This window comes from Nothoprocta perdicaria, unplaced genomic scaffold, assembly GCF_003342845.1.
Source record: "Nothoprocta perdicaria isolate Ctin4 unplaced genomic scaffold, notPer1 scaffold_20, whole genome shotgun sequence".
Lineage (NCBI taxonomy): Eukaryota > Metazoa > Chordata > Aves > Tinamiformes > Tinamidae > Nothoprocta > Nothoprocta perdicaria.
This window is the reverse complement of record NW_020455205.1, coordinates 5,853,965-5,872,560: the sequence shown is the minus strand read 5'-3', so window position 1 is coordinate 5,872,560 and position 18,596 is coordinate 5,853,965. Positions and strand designations below refer to the sequence as shown.

Genomic DNA, 18,596 nt, shown 5'->3' with positions numbered 1-18,596 from the left:
TAAAAATGTTCAACCTGTGGTTTAAATTATTGATTTTTTTGAATATTGAAGCTGTATTTCAAATGGGTTTTGTTAGAGTTACTTTTGGGCAGAGGGTTCCAGAGGTAATTTGATATCCAAAAGCCTGTGCATTTCAAAGCCGTTTCAGTCTTTGGAGTTTCTTCAGCTGATCAGCTGATTGGGTAAAATATCTTATTGTCTCCTGAATTGCAGGCACTAGATAAACGGCAGCTCAAGGTTAGCATGGAGGCCAGCGTACAATGCTCTCGGTGATTTATTATGTGTACTCAGTGTCCAATCAGCTGACAAAGAAAGGCTCATTTATTTTTAATGCAGTAACTTATCTATGCTTAAAAAAGATGTCTTTTGAGAGGCTAGTATTCGTGATTGAGGTGCAGAGGCAAAAGAGCTATTGTCTATATATGATATATAATTAAATTTAGGTATGTTTATGGTATAGAATCTAGTAATTTTAGTTTCTGTGATGGTAGTTTAGGAATTGACCAAGATGCTTGTTGATATTCTTGGGATAGGGCGCTTCAGGGATTTGCATTGGCTTACAAAGTACCTTTTAAATACCAAGCGGGTGTTAAAGCTTCTGCTGGGTCACCGTGTGCATAAAACAGTCCTAGGGAGCTCGCGCTAGTGCTTGTGAGCTCTAGGTGTCACCTTGCAGGCCAGGTCGCGCTCCTGGTGCGCCAGCCTGAGCCCTTGGCCGTAGGGCGAGTGTCTCTAGCGATGCATCTGGCTCTTCAAGGAGGGAGTGCAAGGAGCTGTGCTTTAAACCCCACAGTCCTGTTGTAGGAGAAGCGAAGACAGTGCCTGTGTCTTGGTCTAGGATGTATTTCCTCATACAACTTTATGCATATTTTTTTTCAGATCGGTTTTGAAAAGTTATTCCAGCTTTAAAGCAGTATTCTAAAGGAATAAGCTGGCAGTGTGCAGGTCAGGCTGTCCTCAGTAACTGAGGACAGATTTCTTGTTAGTATTTGAGCTCAGAGCATGTACGAGCCTTTTGTAGCCCATTTCAGCTGTTTCTGTCTTCAGCAATGCCACAGATACAGCCACAGCCGTTGCTCTTTCTCACACCTCTGTGGCCGTCGTAGTGGAAACATTTACCATGAATTCTCCAAATGAAACTTTAACTCAACTCTAGTCTCTCGAAACGGCCTTCCTGTTGATTTCCAGGAGAGCAGACTTCATGTCTACCCTATCTATTTCTGCCTGCTAGATCCTCTGATGAGCGTATTTACTTACCTGACAGACTGGAGCAGTGGCTCCAAAGAGTGCTGGGATTTGGGGCCTACTCGGCATTTAATGAGAGAGAAGATGGCCAGCTCTGAATAATTTTTTTCTCAGTGGTAAACTGGAGAATCCTCTCGCTAGGAATTGCCAAGTATCAGAGCTACTTTCACTTCCAGAAGAATGTTTTAATGAACTTTGCTTTATTTGCTTTATTAAATGTGTGTTTTATGTCCCACAGGGCTAATTTAGAAAGCCAATAGAATATGTCATTTTCTTATGCATTTAAAAAAATTAATAGGCAATAATTAGTGCTATGAAAACTTTGACTGGAGCTGGAAGAAAAACAGTCTTGAGATCAGAGCCCTTGTGTCCATCACAACCACAAGGGAATTAGAGCTCATTCCTTGGCCTAGAAATTCTCTGTATTTCACAGCCTCTCTACATGGGTTTCTTTCTGTCAGCTAAGTTAAAACACGTGCAAGTGCAGAGTGCTTATTTATTAAGAGCTCTGCCTGGAACACCTAGAATCAACCCAGCAGGCTGGAAATTTCTGTTTTGAGGCTCTCAAGAGGAAAAAGTCATCACCCTCTGGATTAGGAAGTCTGCATGAAGTGTCCTTATGGGGACGGCTGGCCGAACACGCTGTGCGCGTGGTGACGGGCGGCAGGCAGGGAGCAGGGGGCTTTGGCCTTTGCAAGCTCAGCCTGCCCCCGTGGGCTGTTTCACCCCTGGGGCTCACGGGGAGGAATGAGAAATGCCCCGAATCAGGCTCAGCTCCTTCCCAGAGCTGCACTGCATCCTCATGGATACTGGCAGGGGAGCAGAATTTGTCCCCTCATGCAGCCACCGTGAATTAGTTAGATTTGGGATGATGATTTGGTTCAGAGCGAAAGATTTCAGATTCCTTTCAAGTGGATTCATGGAAAAGAAATTTCAAAAAGAAGGTTGTCTCTTACTGATATTAACCTATTTTCATTTTTCTACTTTAATAAGTGGTTATTTGATTTTATTTAGTTTGAATTTATTCTGATACTATTTAAACTATTTAACATTTATGTCTATTGAAATAAAACCTAATAGTCTGCATGCAACACTCTTATGTGTGTCCACATTGTGGTAGCCAATAAAAAGAGGAAAATACTACTTTTATTTCACAGATTTTAAAGTAGATGAAGCCTCTCAAGATCAGAATCCATCTTAAAGATCGTGTGTAAAAGCAAGTATTGAATTAAAATGGGCTCAAAACTCTGTTTATTAATATGATAGACAAGAATCAATACTTGAATTAGGAGGGGACTAGTGTTCACATGTTTATTTTGCTTATTTTTCCCCCACAGCTGTGTTAAGTATTTAGGTGGGTGTATAATCAGGTTCTGAGAAGAATAAATTGCTCAGTCTTGCAATCCCTTCTCAGGCAAAAGACCTTTTGGCTTCCGTAGAGCTTGTGCAGCAGAAAAGATAAGAGGAGTACGTTCAAAACGAGCATAAAGCTTAGGAGTTTGTGCTACCGAGTTTGAAGCATTGTGTGTTAAATTACCAATGGGAGGTAGAAATAAAACAACAACAACAAAAAAGTATATATCCCCCTAGATATTGAAAACCCTTCTGCTTCCCCTGTGTCCCATTATCTGTAGCTTGAAATGGTTTAATGCCAGCTGGAGAATTGATATTTTGAAAATCATAGTACTGGCTGAGTACTGGCTGTTTAAATATCTTTCCAAGTAGAATTTGTATAATTTCTTGAATTTCTCACCGCTAAATATACTGTGATGGTAATCAATGCTTACAGTATTTAAGCATTCTTAATCCTAATGGAAAAAGAAAATGCTGCAGGTATGTACAAGACATACCTCGATATTTGCAATTCATCCGCAGCAGAAAATTTAAATGCTTGCTTCAAGGGAGTAATGCTGGTTCTCCTCTTAATTACTTAATCCGGCAGTAAAAATATTGTGGATTATAAATGTATTTAAACATAACTGTAATGTTCTGTAACTCCCCAATGTTGATTCTTTGTGCAAGAATTTAAGCAACTCTTTAAATAGGATTGTGCTTAAAAGATTTTTTTCTTTATTATTATTATTAAAGAAATCATGTTTTTATTCCCTTTAAAGAAAGCATCTATTCTCCCATTCTAGGGGAATGTAATAGGGTTGATTTACTAGTAGCAATCTGGAAGAAAATATTTTAGCAATGCTTCACAATTGACTGATGGAGTTTTACAAAACAGCCTTTAGGAACAGCTATAAATACATTGATTATATGACTTCCCTATGAGAAAACAGTAATTAAAATTATGCCACAGATTGGATCAGGACGTGTTAATATTTAATTAGGCAATAAGTGAGCTTGGTACAGGTGTCCGGAGCTGTTGACAGGAGCTCTGCTAATCCATGTAATACTGTCTTTTAAATAAATAGTCTCTTGCTTTTTTCAAGTATGAAGTTTCATGCTTAAAGAGCAGACATTTGTGTCACTTGTAATGGCACCGTGGACCATGAGCATCTGACTTTTTCATCAGAATGTTTTTTATGAGACTGTGTCCTAGGATGTGTATAGCACAGTCCAGAATGCTGCATTCTGAAAGCTCTGGTTGCTTAATTAAATGGGAAATCAAAAACCCCTGCACAAACCCAATGTCTTTGCCAAAGAAAATGTTGCTTTTTGTGGGAATTATATCATCTGTCACAAACAGCTGGATAGAACCTTTCTAAGGTCTTGCTGTTAAACATTCTTATTTGTGTTGTGTCATGCTTTTATTTTTATTTCTAATTTTTGTTTTTCAGATGAATAAAATGTTTTCCTTGTGTTTTTTTTTTTTCTTACATCTTGTAAGCTGCTTGTTTCACGGCACGGGGAAAGCTTGCTCTTGGAGAAAAGAAATGATATTTAATATTTGTTTCTAAACCCCCTTCCCCCTGAGAATCAGCTGATCAGCTTCAGGTTTATTTTCTGGTAGAAATCTGGAATGTTTTTCTGTGATTCTTTGTTCTTTTGTCATGTCACTAGAAAGGAATTAAGGATTTGAGAGAATTACTGAAGATTTTTCTCATTAGTCAGCTAAAGCTGCCATTCATTGATTAGGTATTTACTGTATCAAAACACAGAGATGCAAGAATCTTGTGCTGTAAACAAATACAAAAGTGAACGTCCAAATATAGATAAAACTTTTTTATCAAAAATTATAAATGTTCTTCTCTTCTGTGGGTAACAGTTTCTGACCATAATACAGTTTGATAGCAGAATTTTAGTCATGCCCTACTGCTTACATCTTTATCAGAGAACTAACAAAATAGGTGTTTGCATTGAACATTGGCAAGAAATTTTTCATATGTCCTTCATTTTTTTCTCTTCCTCTTGTTTCCTTCCCTCACTTCCCTGTCCTTCCCAAAGAAACTGATATGAAGCTGATGAGGGTTTGGGTGTGCTTTGAAAATCATCTTTTGTTAGAAGACTAATTTTAACCTTGTGATAAGATTGCTTTTTGTATTCTGTTGAATGTGATATCTAGTAATTGTTTGTCAAGATGAAGTGCTGTCGGATAGAACACATTTTTAAAATGATGTTTTGTAATTACAGCCCAAAAGTCTTTACATTATGATGTCTAAAAAACACAAGCAAATCTGTCAGAAATAAGGGGGGGGGGGGAGAAGATTTATTAAATGCTGTCATTTTAATCTTAAAATATTGGTAGGGCTTTTTTTGTGATTTTTGTTTTTGGCACATCTACTCAAAAGAGTTGAATCAAATTCCCTATATTCAAAGCAAATTTTTCTTACAAAATATATTACTCCGCTTAATAGGTATTTATACAATTGTCATAGCCATACATTTGCTCTTTAATATTTTTTACCTTTATTCTTCATTTAATTGTTTTCATTTTTCTTTAATCTCCAGATCTATTACTTTTGTTTAAGGGAGTTTTACATTAAAAAATTAGAAATTCTAATCTAACTTAATCTTAATTTGCAATGAGCGTGGAACAGTCCCAGGATTATTTTAAGATGACAGAATAAACAATTCTTGTCTTATACTTTAATCTTTTCCTTCTATGTTCCTTTGGTTAGATCTTCAAGGACTGAGGAGACAATATAGAATAAAATTAAATAGATGATAACTAAAATTCTGACTTTTACCAGTAATAGTTGTTCATCTTTTACACAACGTGAATGCTTTGGCAGGTTTTCTGTGAAATTTTGACATGTTGCCTTTTTCTGTATGTAGCTGCAGTCATCTTGCTAACTTATTGATTTAGAAACCTCGCTTGTTTGCTCGTGCTGTAATGTTAGATTGGTTTAATAAACACAAATGGGCTAGTTTAACATTGTAAAAACGCTTATGAAGTAATGGCCTTCATTTTTGGTTTTTTTTTTTTGGTTTGTTTTAAATAGTTTTTAAATTTGGTTTAGAAGTCGAGTAGGATTACAGGATACAAGCACTGGTTACACTCACTTCAAACTATCAGGATATGAGATACGTATGGATTTGGGTAAAAAAAGTGAAAAGTGTTGGTCATATTAACTCTGTTTTGCAAATACGCGTCAGATAGCCGTCAAAGGACAGATCAGTTTTTTTTTCAAGTCTCATTTTCCCTTTATAGCATATTAGATCTTGTCAGTGAAAGTGGAAGTGTAATTTATATGTAACAGCAAGATTCTTAAGAACTGTTCTGTGCTAGTGGAGAGATGGGCACGGTGCTTTAAACCATCCTTTGAGTGGTCATGGATGTCTGAGGCGATGACAGGGTTTTTAATTAAGTTCTTACTTTGGTGAGGGAAACTGAAAAATATTATTTTACATCATTTTTATGTCCTATCTGTTGTGAAGAGAAGCAGCACAATGGAAAGAAGAGGGCTTGGCTTCATTCACAAAAGCAATGAAAAATGGTATCTTCTGACACTAAATATTTCCTCCCTGATGGTGGAGAGATTAGAGCAATTTCTGTGTGGTGGGATGTTCGGGCATAAGTTGTTCTGCCAAGGCTGTTTCCTTTTCCAAAAATGCTTTCATGTTCACTGAGAGATGGGAGGAGAGAGAGGGACGAGCACCTGCACTGCAGTTTTGCATTTGCAGTTGTACTTGCAGCAGCTGTAGCCATCTATTAAAGGGAGCCAGAGAAGCTCAGCTGGAAGCACTTGGAGTCATGGAGAAATTCAAGATTGTGAGTCGTTATTTTGGGCCTCGAAAGAGAAACCCCAGGGCAGTTTCTCTTGTCTCACAGCTCTGACGAAGGAGAGAAGGGCTCAGAAGGGGTGTGTGGGAACATACCGCATGTGATGGTGCTGTTGCCACGGCTCTCACTTGCCTTTTCTAGATGGGTAAAACTCCAGAAGGGCTGATACGAGACACAGTCTGGCTACACAGCTGAGGCACTGAAGAGGCAAACCAGTGCAAGAGCCTGAGCTAGGGCGGGCAGGGGAACCCAAGGACAGAAGTTGCAGCGCTGTTCCCTGCTCCAGGCTGTGCTTTCCAGGATATGCCAGCTCCTGGAGAGGTGGCCAGGCAGGAGGGATCCCACATCCTCCTCCATACTTCCAAAGAGGTGAAACTGTAAAAGTTCCATTTTAATTAGGAAAAGCTGTAGGGAAAACTGAAGCTAGATGCTGGGGGGTTGATTAAATAATTTAGAAACTGAGCTCTAAAAACAGCATTTCATGTATAAAACTGGGTTTCACAATCTTTCTGACCTTTTCAGTAGATTGTTGAAAATCTGAGAAAAAGTAGTATGTCAGAAATGGTTTAAATGCCTTGTTTTTCAGTGACTGCATTTTGTTATTCAGCTAGCAAGGCTGCTGTTTTTCATACAGTAAAGTAAAACTTGATGTTTTTTTCTAGCAGTAAAGCTTACTGTCTTTACTAGCTTTATCTGTAGGTATGTTTTGCTGGTACTAGTATCTGTAGGTGTGCCTGTGCTTGAGATACTGGAGTAGAACTAGCTTAATATGGTATTTAGATCTTTTCTGCACAATAGCAGTGGTGGCTGCCTTAGTGTTCACGCTGACTTCTATCTAGCAAGTAATAGCGGCAATAATGGGCAGAACCACACTGCACTCAGGGCAAACGTGGAGTGGAAGAAAGGAAGGTATAAATTAGCTTTGTAAAATCTTGTAATCTGCCTGTTGTGTTAAGTCTCTTTTCTGATCTTAATGAAAAGAAATGGACAGAAACCAAATCCTATCTGGTTTTGTATACTAAAGTTTGGAAAACCTTTATTTGAAGAGTTGAAGTGATTTTTGTTCATTTGGGGGCCCAATATTGCAATCCATGTTCTCCATGTCTCTTAAATGCATCTCAGAGGGAAGAAAACAAGTATTAATACTTAGTATAATGTTGTTATATTTATTTATAAAATCCCAATCTTATTCAAAACCTACAATGTGCTGCAGATATTTATATTGCAGGACATCTCTACTTGTAGATGAAATACTTAAAGGAGTTAATTTATTAGCTAGAGATACAATTAATATTTAGTTTTGTATCCCAAATACATGTGCCTGTTTGTTCTCTGGTCCCCTCAATTCTTCAAACGTACCAAATTGAGAGGAAAAATAATGGAGCTGTGGTATGAAAAATAGTATAGACTTTTTCTTTTGGTTCTTGGTATTTCCCTACCGTAACTATATGAATTGAATAGGCATTTAATTGTTTAGTTTAGGTTTTGTTTTTACAATATATGATTGTGAAATGAAAATGTGAACCCAGTTAATGAAGAGCTGTTTTCTTGATCCCCCTAGAACAATAACTCTGGCTAAAAGGTGAATGTCTTGATTCCTTTCTGTGGGTCATTAACTTCCACACCTACAGATGGCAATGTTAATATTCACAATGTAAGTCATTTCTCTGGTGATCACTTCAGCAGAAACACACAATAAACGTGCTTATCACATAATCTAGTATCATGCAATACTAGATAGTACCTGATACCCCTCTGAGTACCCCCTAAAACTCAAAATGCTCCTACTGCCCAAACATAAAGCTCTATTTTCTCAACTTAAGCAGCAGAATTATCTCTTGACAATAAAAAAATCTTTGGCAGTTATTAATTGAAAACTAGATTGCATGAAATAAGTCTTGTTTTAGTGTGAGTAGTAGGGTCTATGTGGATTTACACCTTTTTAAAAATATTTATTTGACTTATTAAAAACTGTTGGGTGTTTGAGGTGTGTATGCTAAGATGTCTCAAAACCTACGTCCCATTATAGTTAGATAGTTTAGAATTCAAGGATCTGATTGCAGAGTTCAAAGATTGTTAGAGCAAGTGGGGCTTGATCAATGCCTTGGGCCTTTTTTTTTCCAATGTTTTAATTAATCAACAAGAAAAGAAATGTTTAATGCAAATTAACAGTCTCGAGTTACCAGAATTCTGTATTTGTACCTAAGCAGGTAAGTGGGCAGGATATTGCCGGTGTCCGCCATGTTCTCTGCGGCGCCATGTTCTCTGCCTGCGTAACTCAATGTTCTGACGTGATGGCCTGAGCTGGAAAGACTTGAGGGTTTGAGGTGGTGGTTTCTGATGTGCTCTGCTGCGGAAATGAATCATTTTTTTGAGGCAAACAGTGTGTTTGGTAACTGAAATGTTGGTGATTCACAACTAGTCCTTGATTCTATTTGTAGTGAGGTGCTGTGCGTGATTCTGTTGCCTTGCCTTGACTCACCTAGTCCTAGGTCATTTTGCTGGAATCTACAATGGAAAATAGTTTCCCTAATCCTGGGGTGTACAGTAGTTTGCAAGGTTTTCAGAGGAAACAAATTTATTTTTCTGTGGGTCATTATGTTGTCTTTGCCATTGTTTTTTAGTCAGTGTTTCTGTACACTATTCTGTATGAATAGTTGATATAAATTCGTTTTCTGCTGAAGTTTTGAGGGGTGGAGAGGGGAAGGCATGGATGCCAGCATTTGGCCACAAAGGGGGAAAAAAAGCAAGTATTTGAACAAAATACTGGAAGATGTTTGGATGTATGGATGGATACGTTGGATTGTAACCTAAGCTACAAATCCTGTTTTATTTCCCTGATCTGTGGGTCTCCTTGTATCCTGGGGATGTTGCATGCTAACAGAGCAGGGAGAGGGGCCTGAGTGCCCCTCACTGTGGGTTTTGCATCTGGTCCACTCCAATTGAGGAGAGTCAACCAAGCAATGGGATCTTAAACAAGGATGGCATATTCCTCTCGGGGATCTAAGCAAAGGAGGCAGGGAGCAGTGTTTGGGTATCAAAGCCACCGAGCTCCTCGGAAGAGGTGTGGTGAGGACGGAGAGCGTGGTGGTTACTGGAAGGAGCGGCAGGTTTAGAGCCATGTGCGAGTGTGTGCGGTTGCTCAGGCCCCTCGTTGCGAGGTGGGTACCCCAGGGGAGCTGCCATGCAGGCGCTGCATGGCTGCATGCTAGAATGGGGAGAGCCAGCGCTGTGGGGCAGCTATCATGGGCCTAGAGCATCTTCTCTCTTTCGGTGGAGAGAGAAGGCCTGTAGATCCAAGGCCAGCACTGGAAAATCCAGGACACTTTCACAGGGAAGCACACCAAGCCTTTGTGAGCATCCCACAAGAGGGATGTTCCATCCTGGAATATGGCAGTACTTAACTTTGTAGAAAGAAGAGACTGGAGGGAGAACAGAACAGGCCTGTAGTAAGGCAACAAGCAGAATCATAGATGGCTGCAGGCAGTATTTGGCACAGCATCTGTAAGCCAGCCACAAAATGGAGATTGTCACGTGTGCTAATCGACACTGATCCTGCAACTAATAATTACCACCAGCGGACAGGCCATTAGCTTAGGCCTAGTGCCATGACAGAGCTGACGTCCGTAAAAGGTTCTTCTACCTAAAACTGCTCTTGCTGTAATGTGTTGTGGGCATGAGGAGGGGGGTGTGCTTTGCTGTTTGTGGTTTTGGTTTGCATCAATTCAAATGCAACTCAGAAAATATCCTGATTTATATTTTGTGAAAATATACCATGTGGATGAGCGGGAGATGATGCTTTAGTGAGGAAGGGAAAATAGTTTAAGAGGAAAATTAAGGATTATTGTGGCATCCAAGATTCCAGAATTATTATTAGGCCAGAAAATAGATTAACAGGGGGAGATTACTTTGTATGATTTCTACATATGTAAATGAGCGTATAATAATCTATCACTATAAAATATTAGCACATATTTACTGTATAATAAGCAATTCAACTTCATAAACAATTGAAGATTACCCCAAATTTACATACAATGGGAAGAAAAGTCCTTTATCCTTTGAAACTGTAGCTTTTGGCAGATTCGGGAATAAATAATCTTTTGTGGCAAGGGTATGCCTTATCAAACATATGCAGATCAGTGCTAATTAATGCTAATTAAGGTTTCCTGTCTATCTCGTTGGAAAAACGTCCAAATGTTATGAAATCCAGTTAGTATGCCTATTACCCTAATTGTTTTATATGGGATGGTTCTTAATTAAAATATGTAAATTGACCTTAATTGCTATATACTAATGGAGGTTCATGTTATCTCACTAAAAATGACAAGATGGTGAGGAGGGGTAGTTAAACAAATAATTCCAATACATTTGTAACTAAATGACCTTTACTCAAAATTATTTTTAATTGGAAATTGGCAAAAGAAACATTTTACCATTTATGTTTCCCTTTAGTCTTAAATGATGTCAGAATTTACAGTTCTTTGTTAATATAGTTATGGTGACATTGTAGCTTAATTAAGACTACTAAACAAGTCAACATTTTGTGTGTTTACTGTCTGCTTCAAAATTGTTTGCTAACCTTACAGTGACCTTAGGAAATGTATGTTTTACAACATTGATCTGAATTTTAATTATTTGGGGAGTTTAATTTTTGATTTTTGTTTTCATCTTGTAATTACATTCCTGAAGTTGCATACACTTGTATGCCTTTGCTAGCGGACCTGTGATTCTGAGTTTGCACTGGGGAGGCTGGTGGGCAGCACCTCTTTGCATTGGACCTGTTTGTGTAGGACAGAGACTTTTATCTCATTTGTGTGAGTTTGCAGATACGCTCCTACACAGCTGAGGCCGACGCAGGCATCTCCACAGGACTTGTGGGCCTTTTCTGTCCAACATAGACGTATTATTTGAATGATATTTGGAATGCCAATTGCTTGGTAGACATCATATATTGGCATTTTCTTGGTAGCTGAAATAGCTTATCATACTGCTTTACACAAAAACCAAACGTTTTTCTTCTCTGGTTTAGAAGATATAATTAGACACTCTGCTAATCTAGAGCACTGGCCTTACCTACTGTGTTGTTATAGTTTTGCATGTTTGCAGGGTACAGTAATGCTGAAAACACGAAGTTTGTAGAACTTTCCACTTGGGCTCGTTGTACCCAACCAGAGAGAGAAGAGAAACCTTTCTGCCTGCTGTGCAATGCCCTGTGTAAGCAACACTGCCCAGCGTGTGGAAGCACTTGGGTTTCCTTTCTTCCGTACTGATCAGCTACTATCATCCGAGTTTTTACTCAAAATAATAGTACATTTTTAAAAGCTCTGATACAGCTACGTTTATGTTACGTTCATAGACCTCACTGATTACCAAATCAATCTGAAAGGTTTCATTGTTTTTCAGGATATTGTGACCAATGTTTCTCCGAGGATTGTGCGTGGAATTACTTCAGGTCCAATATATGGCCCAGGCCAAGGCTCTTTTCTAAACATTGAGCTGATCAGCGAGAAAACAGCAGCGTATTGGTGTAAAAGTATTGCTGAATTGAAAGCTGATTTTCCAAACCACGTAAGTACTAATCAATCATAAAGATGAAATATAAAGATTTAAAATTACCCGTTTTAAGATTTGTAAAAATAGAATCCTAGTTTATTTATTGGCATAAGAGCATGTTTTTGCATATCTGAAGAGCCCATCTTTATGACAGCAAATTCTGTGATAGGACTGTTACATAGAAACCATGCGAACAGAACCTCATTGTTTCTTTGTTTGGGCTCATCTTTAAATTCAAACAGACAGTATTAAAGAAAGAAGCATCCCAGAATGGATGCTTATAAGTTTTTCTGTGAATAATTTTGTACTTGAGATTGCATTTAAGGATGTAACTTAAAATATTAATTTCTATTGCAAATTGAATTTAACTATAAAAGGACTCTTTCTTCTTTTCATTTTTAATCCAAATGCAAATTATTCCGATTTTTTTAAATGATTTTTTGCTTCAAAAGTGAAGAAATGGTGCCTGCTAAAATTCACTGCAAGGATATGGTTTTGTTGGAGCCTGCTTGGCTGTGAGGAGTATCTGTCTAGAAGGTAATAATGACAGCTGGGAGCAAAGATACGAGCTAGCTGGCATAGGTGGATTTCAGCCACTGTTCTAGTGAATAAGATGATCTAGGTAGAGAGTAAAAGTTTCTCCTGAATCATGATCTCAATGAATAGAGCCAGAAATCCCAAAGTCTAGATAGCTTCTGTCTTGAAGTTTTACTTCCATGGTTCAACACAAAGGAAAATAAGCGAACTTTCCTGAATGTTTTATGTTATAAACATAATCAGATTTTTTCCCTCATACTTGGAGTTTAAATGTTTGTATCTGCAGGTATAAAAAATTATAAAACTTGTTTAAACAGCTTGCATTGGTACAAAAAGTTAAAGGTATATTTAATATCCCAGTTTGCTGTTCATCGATTGTGTGTTTCTTTTCTGAGGTTTGAGTCACGTTATTACCTGTGACTGAGCTTCATATCAGGTGAAAGTGTGAACCTAACACAAAACAAACAAAAAAAGCAACCTAAAACAAAAATACTTTTTGAGAAATGTCTGGGTGAACTTAATTGAGAAGCAAGGAATGGCATTTTCCACTGAGATGAAAGCAAACCAAAAAAGAGGACACAAAATAGATTACAAGACAGAAACTTATCTTGCTATGGTAAATATTAAAAACAAATCAAAATTGATATATAATTGCTCTTGCTCTGTAATACAAGTATTTCTTTTTAATAGCCAGAAAAAATATTAGCAAAATAGCTAGTTTACCAGAATAATTCCATACCAGCATCCTGTCACTTACCATTAGGAAGAAGTGAGCTATAATACAAAAGGAACTGCAAAATTCCCACAGTGGAGCCTAGGATTTAAACTAAATCTTGCAAGGGCTTATGCAAAAGAGGACCAGCTGGCATAGCTCAGTGGATAATGTCACATAGCCATGACACTGTAGATTGCTGTAGATCAGGAACCAGCATCCCCTAGTGCAAGCACAGTCTTCATGACTACGTGAGGAAGGGCAGAGGGCTGCCTGATTCTCTGGCTTTTCTGGCTCTGGTTTCTTGTTTGTCGTTTTCTCCATGTGTCTTTTCCAGTCTTTTCCTCTCCTAGCTTCTGCCTTCAACTCTCATTGGAGAATCCACATCAAGCAGGCTGGGGCAAAAGCTGCCCCCAGCACAAACTCTGGAGCCAGCATCAATGCCAGCTGAGGGGAATTAAATATTTTTAGGGGCCCAGGCACAGGAGAAAACAGAGCTAGGGTCTGGATTTTGTAGGTTTGTAAAGGATCGTGAAAATCATAGCTGATTTGTTTTGGGGTGTTTTATTATTTTTTATTGTTAGTATATGCCAATTTTATTCATTCAGTTGGAGAGCTGTGAAAATCCAAAAGAAACAGATCTGTTTGTGTCTGTGGTCTCCTTTTTAGTTTCACAGATGTCCTAGCTTTACTTTTCATATCAACTTGCCCCTTTGATAGCCAAACTTGTTCCTAATGTGGTTAACTAAGTGCTTTTGATGAGAGTCTGCTAAGCGTCTGCATTCTTCTCTTATATTTCCACATGTAGCATCTGATACCACAGGATTTATCATTTTACGCTTGTATTAGCTTTTTCTACTTTTTGGTAGTAAAGACTGAAAATTTGACAGCAAAGGGAACAATTATTTTATTGATTTCACAATGCTAATTGTAGTATGAGTGTATCATTTGTTTTATTAGAATAAAGTTGATATCATACAAGCAAATGTCACATCCTCCTCAGATAGAAAACGTTGTTTATCAAGCACTATAAAAAGTGAAAGAAAACAATTAAGAATGAGAATTTTCAGATTGAAATTCAAACACTAGTTTTGAGGAAAATCACTAGTGATACTTACTGATAAAAGTCAGGTAGTTGTGTACAGTGTAGCCAACGATCATGAGAGAGACCGTTTCTGGAGACTGCAGAGAGGTAGGGTATGTTGGTGTTAGCATTTGTTGCATCAGAAAAGAAAAGAAAAGAAAACACGCAAATTGCTGCTGTTTCTCATAAAAACCTTTTGCTTACCATAACTGAGCCTACGGAAGAAGAGCTTTGAAGTGGAACTTAATGAAGCAAAATATGTTGCAGGGAAAATGTCAATCACTACAGGGCTGACAGGAGCCCATCACAAACAAGCAGATGATATATGGAATGCAAGGAACAACAGCTTTTGGAAAAAGATACTAAAGTGAGTATTTTTCAGTATTGCTGCAGTTCATACACTGAAATCTTACAAGCATCTATTAGGCCTCCTTACTGAGCACAAATGAGTGCTGCTAAGGAGCTCACATAGGACACCAGATTGTCAGCTGGGGAATCGATTCTGGAATTCAGACACCAGGGTCATGATGTGTTGAATTGAGAAGCCTTTTTCACTGGGATGATTAAGTACTCTTGGACTCCAAAGCTAAGTGGAAGAATCTCACCTTGCTGATGTCTGCGGTGCTGCACGTGGCCTGCAGGGTGTTGGTGACAGTGTTGGTGGCAGTTGCTCAGCACAGAGCAACTTTTGAAGACTGAAAGCGTTTAAGATATATTTTTGTTCCACATTTTGTTCTGAATGTCCCAGGAACACCTGTCAGGAGTGACTGTGCTAGGGAGAGCGCGAGGACAACACAGCTCGCCGGAGCCCAGGCTGGTAACTGACTTCTTTGTAGCACAATTTAAAAAAAAAAAAAAAAAAAAAAAAAACCCACCCTCCTAGAATGGTGTCAGCAGCTTTTTTTATTATTATTTTGCAGTTTCTTCGGCTATAGAGGTGTGAAATAGGGCAGCCAGTGCTTTTATTTTTTCTTAATGTAGCCTAGCAAACCAAACTTTGTTTTAATTCTATTCTGTGCGAACAAGAGGAAGTGAGAGGGTTAAAGAGCAAGACAAACACAGCTGAGCAGGCCTATGGGAGGGCCTTGCTCCTGTCAAGAACCTTTTGGGTAGAAAAATGCAGTGTTCACAAGGATTTCTGAAGTTACAAGTTGGATAGAAATAGACTTGCTACAGGAATAGTGGGTGGTCTACCTGGAGAGGCTTGATTAGTTTGCTGAAGTGATCCGTGAAGTGGTGTCCTACATACCCAGCTTACATGTAACACCAGCTCAGTTTTTAATAACTAATTCTGGCTGTAAACTGGGAACTTTTGTATGTTTACATAAACTTTTTCCCTCTAATTCTGTATTAACAATGTATCTTCTAATATGTTTTCCAGAAGGAATTAACCAATATATCTGAAAATGAAATAATTTTATTCATTGTTGTGAGTTTCATTTATGATTTAAAAAAGGCTTTAGCTGTAAATATTGGGGGGGATATATTGGGAGTTGTAGACTTCACAGCTTTATGGTGAAGAGCAAGCTGAACTTGGCTTTCACAAATGTATTTAGGAATACTTTGTGCGTTTTTGCAGTCATAGATAGAGCCTTTACTTTCGATGAGTGTTCAAAGGCCTATGGGATGTTGTGTGTAGTATACATAGTATTTATATTTTGCGTTACTGGTCACATGTGACTTGTACAGGATATGAAAGGTGTATTAGTTCATTTTAACATTTAGGTTTCAAATTTGGAATATTTGAGAATTTAGGGTAACATTTGGAACATATGTAGTTAGATAAAGTGAGAGGCATAACCTTCAGCTTCTTTGTAGAAGTCACGTTCAGAATAAAGGGAGACCAAATTGTCAGCTAGCTGCTCTCCATATAGGCTTGCTTTGCTAGGGCTGATGTAGATGGCTTTGCTTTTCCATGGAAAGGAAAACGTTTTCTGTTCCGAATACCTGCTCACGTGTGCAGGCACATGATGAATCACAGACATATTAAGTTTAAAAATGGAAGCCGCAACACCCACAGACTTGCAGGCGTATGTTTCTAAAGAACCTGGAAGGGCTGTTTCTCTTTGGCCCTTACCTCGTAGCAATAGCAACCCGCAGAAATTCCCAGACCTGTCAGAGAACCCTAGTGGAAGTCCAAGTGGTTTTCCACATAAACTAGAATGGACAAGGTAAAGGAGAAACAAACTGTGCTGCCCAGGAGCCTGCTCTACATATCACGTAAGTGCCCAGCAATGCAGAGAAGCTACCTGGGTTCCCTTGTCTCTCTTTCAGATGCAAAATTGCATTAAAGAAACTTCCAGAAGTTGTTACTGATGCAACTCTAGCTTCCCAAAGCCAACCATCATGGAGGCTTGGTAGGAGGTGAAAAAACCCACACAGCAGTTGTTAAATGCACCATATGGAAAAGATCCTTTTCACTCTGTGAAATTGGCAACAGGCCTAGTCCCTAACATCAGAGGAAATCCAGCTAAGGACATTGAGGCTGGAATAAAGCACTCAGAATAGCCAAGACTTCTCAATTCCCACTGACTGCTGTAGTGGCCAGAACAGGCCTCAGAGCATTGTAGCCTGTGACTGCCTTCTCTTTTGCTCTTCATCCTTCACCATGAGGAAGAGGCATAAATAAAACAATATGGAAAGATACCTCCTAGGATGGGAAGACACCTCTGTGTATTGCAGGGGAGCTTTCACTCTTCCCAATCCTGAAGTTGTCTTCATTGCTTCTGTCACTAGTAGAGCTCCACTTGAGCGGGAGCTCCACGCTGCTGCCCTTGTGTGCAAATGATAGAAGCCCTTTAAAGAACTGAATTAGTAAAAGAGGTGTGTGGGGGGGGGGAACCCAAAAAAAGGCATACCTTTTTTAAAAACCTTAAAAATCTAAGATCTTGTAGGACATGGAGAGTCTTAGCTGAAGCAGTCAGCTAGGGTCTCCCAGAGCATATGATAGGGTCACTTACCGAAGAATTTGAAAGAAATTAAGTTGCTATGAGATTAGGGGGAAGAATCTCATGTGATAAATAAGTAATTAAAGATAGGAAAAAATGCTCAATTTTCACACTGTATAGAGATCTCCAGTAAACTTTCCTCGGAATCTTTGCTGTGTTCTGTGCTATTTAAAATGTTTCTTAACAATCTGGAAAAAGAACAAATTTCAAGAATGTTAAGTTTGCTGATAATAGTAAGTATAGTAAGTAGTAAGTATTTTAGGGAGATAAAGGTGAGAGCTGACTGTGAAGAATCTTACACTACTAAGTGACTGAGCAATGAGCTGCCAGATAACGTTAAATGAGGATAAATGTGATGATGCACACAGGATAAAATGGAACTACACTTATATATACAATGAAATAGCTAACTATTACTAGTCAGGAGTGAAATGCTGGGCTTACAGAGAAGGCACTAGGAAAACCTCAGCTTAATGCTCAGCAGCATTGAAATGAAGCATGTCAAAAACAGCGTTTGTAGGAAAGGGAGAGAGCACAAATCAAAAAAAATTACACCAATGTATGGATTTGCTTTATTTCCATGTTTGGAATGGAAGGTACAGTTCAAACTTTTCTGCCGTGGCAAGGATGTAGCTAGATTGGATTCTGCAAGGTGATGGACTGAGATACTTCTTCATTTGCCACGTGGAGCCATGGAGCTCATTCTCCCAGGGTGTTACCAATTTGTAAAGAGGAATTTTCTGTGGAAACACTGCTATGAGCTTGCCATGTATGAGCTTGTAGGCCCCAGTCAGAGAAGGGATATGGAGCTCCGTGCCCTGTTCTGATGGGTCTGTGCTGCTGATGCACAACGAACAGCTAGATTTGCACCCAGGATTGGCATTTGCCTCCTTCCTGCCAGTCATGTCTCAACCTTTGGACCATTGTGCCAGTTCTGCATTTTGCCAACCTGTTTAACATGAAATTGCAATTGCTAAAAATCAAGCAAAGATGAACGTATATTTTTTACTAGCTTGGAAGGATTTTGTGCTAAGGATTTTGTAATTCAAATACTGTCTTCGAATTTACTGAGATTTGAAAGACTGCATTTCCAGAGGGTCATCACAGATGTTCCCACGTATAGAAACATTAAAAAAAAAAAAATCTTTTAAATTTTACCCAGAGAAAATGTCTTTTAGGAATGTGGTCTCAAACATGTATCTTGTGTTGGAAGCTGCAATTTGTGATTGAAAATGTAACCCCATGGTAAATTCAGTGAGATTCAGGCAATCAATCTATGATTCAAATTTGCAGTGTTCCCAGTGACAAATTAGGACGGCGATGAGAAATGTGAAAACTTTT

At 38.6% G+C, this 18,596-nt stretch overlaps 1 protein-coding gene across 1 annotated transcript in view; it reads left to right on the top strand.

The window, feature by feature from the left end:
* The window catches only part of DPYD (dihydropyrimidine dehydrogenase), a 277,603-nt gene that overhangs the window by 149,293 nt on the left and 109,714 nt on the right, over positions 1-18,596 (top strand). Inside the window, exon 14 of the mRNA XM_026038025.1 lies at positions 11,825-11,989. Within this exon, the coding sequence (XP_025893810.1) occupies positions 11,825-11,989 (165 nt within the window). The remainder of the gene's footprint in view (positions 1-11,824; positions 11,990-18,596) is intronic.